Below are 5,462 nucleotides of genomic sequence, written 5' to 3'. Positions count from 1 at the left end.
TTACCAAGGGTCCCCAACTCCCTCGTCTATCCCATCCCCCAATCCCAGCTGCCAAATCGTCTCAAAAAAGCCTCTGAGCTCAGAGTGCCGGCCCAGGGCATGCGGGAGCCCTGGGGCAAAGAAAAACAGATCCTAGTCAACAGGTACCTGCCTTCACGTCCCGACCTCAGCACCTGTACACACAAGCGATGATTTCTACCTCAAAGAATGGAGGCCCAGCTCCACATTCCAGTGGGATCAACAGACAGACAGACATCAAGTCAGATGGCAAGTGCCCTCAGGAACAGGGCAGAGCAGAAAAACACAGGTCTCTGGCAGGCGTGCGGGAAGAGCCCCGGATGAGATGAGGGACTGACCTGTGGGCAACGTGCGGAGAGCCCACACACCCAAGAGAACAAGTGCAGCAGCCCTGGGCAAGGACTCGGGGTAACTTCAGGGCCCACAGCCAGCCAGCAGGGAGGGGCAGCTACCTCCCAGAGCACCCTGCAGGTCAGCTGTCCTAGGTGGACACCTGAGCTGGGCCGGGACTCTCAGGCTTGCTCAGAGGACCTGGGAACCAATTCTGGCTGGACACCAAAGTCTTTCCTGAAGGACTGGATGACGTTTCACCTGCTCCCTGCCCCCCAGCTCCGAAGCCCACTTACTCTTCTCACCATGCCGGTTCGAGTGCAGGTTGCTGAGGTCAGCTTGGAACTGAGGCCCAACCATGATTTCCTGCAAAGGCAAAGACCCAGGAGGGTCAGGGTGGACAGCGGTGCTGATGGGGGCTGCAGGCCACTGCCCAGAGCCAGTACTGGCTGAATCTGCCTGTCTGCTCTGAGGCCAAGCCTAGGAGTGTGCAGGTATGTGATCAACAGTGTGTCCGGCATAGCCAGTCCTCTGGTGGGGTGGAGGGAGTGGGGGAGCCCCCGGACAGGACCAGGGCCACAGAACTCAGGCTCGAGTCCACTCCAGCGTCAGAGCTGCTCACCTTCTTACACTTGTTGGCAGGAAGCGGGTCCTCCTCAGCATCTGATGAGCTGGATGAGCCAGGCTCCTTGTCTGCATCAGCCAGGAAGCAGGCTTCAGAAAAAGAGGAGCAGTGAGGCACGTGCCCTCTGCCAACAGACCCTGGCAGACCCCAAGCCCCCACCCCGTTCTCCAGCCACCTGACCCCCAGGCGTGCCCCTACTGAGAGGCGGTGGTCCCAGGCCCCAGCCAGGGGATGAGGCGAGAGGGCACAGAAGCAGGGTCCACTAGGGGCTCTGCTGCGGTCCTAAACCCACTGGGAGCCGGAAACTCGACACCTCCTGCTACAGCGCACCATCGGCCGGGTCAGGGCCCGAGATCCCCTGGACTTAACAGACATTCAGCCCCAAGAACCAACATGCTCCCCCCTCGCATAAACCCAGGTCACCAGCCTCCGCACAGGGATGGTGCCCAGAGTGGCTCCAGGAAGAGCAGGCACCCCAGGGGCCCCGAGGTCTGAGCCCCCAGCAGCTCAGGGGAAGAAGCGGGGGTCACCTACATCCACTCTGACTAGGGAAAAGGTCGGAGGCCTCGTGAGAGGTCACAGATGGGGTGAGATCATCGGCCGAGGACTGTGTTTCTTCCTCTTCTTCCCCTGAAAGCAAATCCTTCGCTATTTGGTCCTTTTAACAAGAAAGTAAAGAACATTTTTGTACTTTTTTTTAACAATCTCAAATAACACTAATGATAATAGCATGGTGGTGCCAGTGTGGATGAGCCACCCTGTAGGAGCACCTGGGACGGCTCTCCTCAATCCCCGGGGCTGCCAGCCGGGGAGGGGATGTGCCTCTGCCTGAGAACTAGGACAGTCAGAACCCCTCCCCTCTGACCCCACCAAGACCTGCTTGGGACCCGGTGTCTCTCCCTCCCAGGACCCTCCCCTTGGCCACACAGACCCTGGGTGGGTGGCCCGCACTTCCTGACCACACCCCTACCTGTCCAGGGCCCTCCTGCCCAGCCTGGAAGCCTCCTCTCACCTTGTCTAGGGTCATGTCGGGCAGGTGGGCTGCGGTATCGCTGCCCTCGCTCTCCCGTTCCGAGATGGGGTCCGAGGTCTCATAGCCGTACAAGGCCAATAGCTCGTCAAGGGGCATGTCGCTGCTCTGTGGGGGCAGGGCAATGTCAGGGGCACTGTGCTGGGGGCTCTGCCCCCCGTGCCCTTGAGCCCATCAGCCCCATGACCAGTCCCAGTGGTTCACTCCAAACAGACCCCAAGTCCAGCCCTCGTCTACCAACTCCTTTCAGCCCCCCAGAGGGCATCTCAGTCTTGGACCAAGGGAGCAGCTCCTTCAAGAGAAACCACTGACTGCTTGTCGCCAGAGTAAACCTCAGCATAAACGCTTTCAAGCAGAATATCCCAATTTTGGAAAACTTGGATCGGACAGCATGAAAATAATAAACCCCAATGCCCACTGTAAGGCTAGAAAGAGAATATAAAATGCAGGCGTTTCAGCTTTTGCTTTGAATATTATTATACGTTCTTTCTTTTCCTTAATCAGTGAATGAAAATTGTATCTGAAGAAAAAGATGTTTTTGGCTGCACCATGTGCCTTGCAAATCTCACTTCCCCAATCAAGGACTGAACCCTGTGTTTCAGTGAGAACACGGAGTCCTGACTGCCCAGCCCTCCAGTGAGAACATAGAGTCCTGATGACCCGACCACCAGGGAGCTCCCCTGAGGAAATTAGATAAGGTATTCAGCTAAAGAATAGCTGACTTTTTTTTTTCGGTTACTTTTGAGAGGTTTTGAATTCAAGTTGAACTCTTTAAAACTGTTCTCTCCTTTTTGAACCAAAGACATGTTTTGGTTTTAAGACCAAGTTAGTACTAAGTGGCGGAGAAGGCAATGGCACCCCACTCCAGTACTCTTGCCTGGAAAATCCCATGGAAGGAGGAGCCTGGAAGGCTGCAGTCCATGGGGCTGCTGAGGGTCAGACACAACTGAGGGACTTCACTTTCACTTTTCACTGTCATGCATTGGAGAAGGACATGGCAACCCACTCCAGTGTTCTTGCCTGGAGAATCCCAGGGACGGGGGAGCCTGGTGGGCTGCCGTCTATGGGGTCGCACAGAGTTGGACACGACTGAAGTGACTTAGCAGCAGTAGCAGCAGTACTAAGTGGTACACGGCACCAAGCTAAATAAATGTCCAATGACTACTCTTTGGTCCCAGTACTTGAAATACATCTGGTGAGGTCAGTGTTGACCTTTAACAAACTGAGGTCTGTGTGCCCCACCTCCAAGCTGACATGATGAAGCCCCATTATGACTGGAGAAGTACACACACCTCAACTAGAGAGTAGCATCCGCTTGCTGCAACTAGAGAAAGCCCGTGCACAGCAACAAAGACCCAACACAGCCAAAAATTAATTAATTAATTAAGGCTACAGGACAGGGCCCTGACCCAGGAGGCCAGTGTTCTCACAAGAGACCAGAGAGCTTGCTCTCACCCTGGAGACGCCGCACAAGAAGCCGCATCTGCAGCTGAGCAGCGCCCTGCAGACATGCCAAGCCAGCCTTTGTCTGGGGCTTCCAGGCCCCAAACAGCACAAAAATAAACCTGCTGTTTAAAGCATCCCATTCTGTGGGGCTGACACACGTGTGCTCTCTAGATTTTACACGGCGGACTCTGTGCACACACACAGGACTTACACATCATGGAACCAGCACCCAGCCAGCATCTCATCCACACAGAAGGTGACAAGATCACACATGAGTCAGGACCACTCTGGGGTCAGGGCTGCCAGGGTCAGGGCCACCCCAGGGTCAGGACTACTCCAAGGTCAAGACCAGTGGACCCTAACACAAGGACAGAGTTCATCGGATATGGCCACAGGGTCCAGCCCGTGAGGCTGCCACCTGCCGCACTCTGCTGCAGCATCAGAGAGCATCCACAACTATGTCAACAGACTGGTAAATACTCCTGCCTTTTCCATGAACGGATCTGTAAGAGGCAAGACTCACTCTCTAACCTAAGAGACAGACCGCAACAGACTGACCTCTGCCTAAAGACAGCATTTCACAGAGATTTACAGAAATGTAAAACTATTTCACTTTTTTCCCTTATTTTTTTTGGTTTGGAAAACAGTTATATTTTCTCAAAAATGTGTTCTTTCTACTTACAATGGGATTGCTGCCTCACCTACATAAACAAAGCTCCTTGAGATCATCGATAATTGTTAAGAACACAAAAGGGGGGGTCTGGAGTCAAAAAGCTGGAGAACAGTGGGCTCACTCTCCAGGCTGGCTGGTCTGGAGCCCAGCACCCCAAGAAGGCAGGACCGGCTGTTGTGGCCAGGCCTCTGCTGACAGAGCCAGGTGGGCTCGGAGACCGAGCAGACACACGGAGCAGCTGCAAGGTCACTGATGCCCTGACTGCATTGCTGGGTACCTGGGAGACGAAGTCCTTCTCCAGCTCCTCCTCCGGCTTCTCTGGGCCCCGCGCTGCACCCTCGTGCTCCTCCCGGACACCGTAGTTCTGCGACAGGATCTCCGCCAAGTGGAACTGATGGTCCGCAGAGCCCATGGACACCACTGTGGGGGACAGCAACCCAGTGAGCTCTGCACCTGTCCCAAACCTCGTGCTACGACTGAGACCATGGGGTAGAGAAGCCCACGGGCCCTGGGGCTGTGTAGGTGTATGCACGTATGTGTATGTCCACACAGCCGCCCAACAAATGCCCCACCCTCCTCTGGTCCCAGCCCAGTAGCTGGGGGACTTGACCAGATCTGGAGCCTTCCCCAAAGACCCAGGATGTGCTCACTGCTGTATCTCCATGCTGCGCCTCAGTACAGTGACTTGTAAAGAAACAAGAAAGGACACAGCCAGGTCTCACTCCACCCCAGCAGGAAATAAATAGTGAAGGTCTCCATGTGGGTCCCAAGAGTAACAGGAGGGGCTGGAGCTTCCGGAAGCCGGACAGGAGGGGCCGGTGGCCAGTTTGGGGAGGCACAGGGCCCCCAGACAGTGCCTACCCAGCACCCTCCCTCCTGCAGCCCCCGCCCCAGCTGGAGGGGGGACCTGGCCAAGAGGGAGGTCCTGACCAACAGTTGGCTTGCCCTTGCCCCCATTGAGGCCCTGGCGATCCAGGGAGGGGTGGGGGGTTAGGTACCTGCTGTGGTCTGCAAGTTGGGCTCCCCAGGGCACAGACTGTGAGGCAGGCAGGAGGCCGCACCAGGGCTCTGCCTCTCCAGTGAGGAGGCCTGTGGAGGACAGGAGCAGGGTTAAGGCCCGCAGGTAGCCAGATGGCCTGGCCATGGTCAGAGCTGACCCCCAGGGTATATCAGGGCCACAGGAGCGACCTCCACTGGCTGGCAGTGGGGGCACAGTGGGCCAGACTTTCAGTCACGGTTGGAGTCCAAGTGCCCAGGCAGAGATCCTCAGAGGGCACAGGGCTGCCACCACCAAGTTCAGACCCTCCTCCAGGTGGGAATAGCACCTGTGGGCACCATGA

The 5,462-nt window shown here is 56.3% G+C and overlaps 1 protein-coding gene across 1 annotated transcript in view; it reads right to left on the bottom strand.

Moving 5' to 3' along the window:
* MIER2 (mesoderm induction early response 1, family member 2) overlaps window positions 1-5,220 on the bottom strand; it is a gene marked incomplete at its 5' end in the record, with an annotated part of 15,540 nt that extends 10,320 nt beyond the window's left edge. The window contains 6 exons of the mRNA XM_010844657.1: window positions 645-714; window positions 971-1,062; window positions 1,508-1,631; window positions 1,986-2,111; window positions 4,400-4,542; window positions 5,121-5,220. Of these exons, the coding sequence (XP_010842959.1) occupies window positions 645-714; window positions 971-1,062; window positions 1,508-1,631; window positions 1,986-2,111; window positions 4,400-4,542; window positions 5,121-5,220 (655 nt within the window). The remainder of the gene's footprint in view (window positions 1-644; window positions 715-970; window positions 1,063-1,507; window positions 1,632-1,985; window positions 2,112-4,399; window positions 4,543-5,120) is intronic.
* Between the last annotated feature and the right edge of the window lie 242 nt (window positions 5,221-5,462).

The sequence above is a fragment of the Bison bison genome, unplaced genomic scaffold (genome assembly GCF_000754665.1).
Source record: "Bison bison bison isolate TAMUID 2011002044 unplaced genomic scaffold, Bison_UMD1.0 scf7180017864203, whole genome shotgun sequence".
NCBI classification, from domain to species: domain Eukaryota; kingdom Metazoa; phylum Chordata; class Mammalia; order Artiodactyla; family Bovidae; genus Bison; species Bison bison.
The sequence above is the reverse complement of the archived record's forward strand: the minus strand, read 5'-3'. Positions and strand labels throughout refer to the sequence as shown.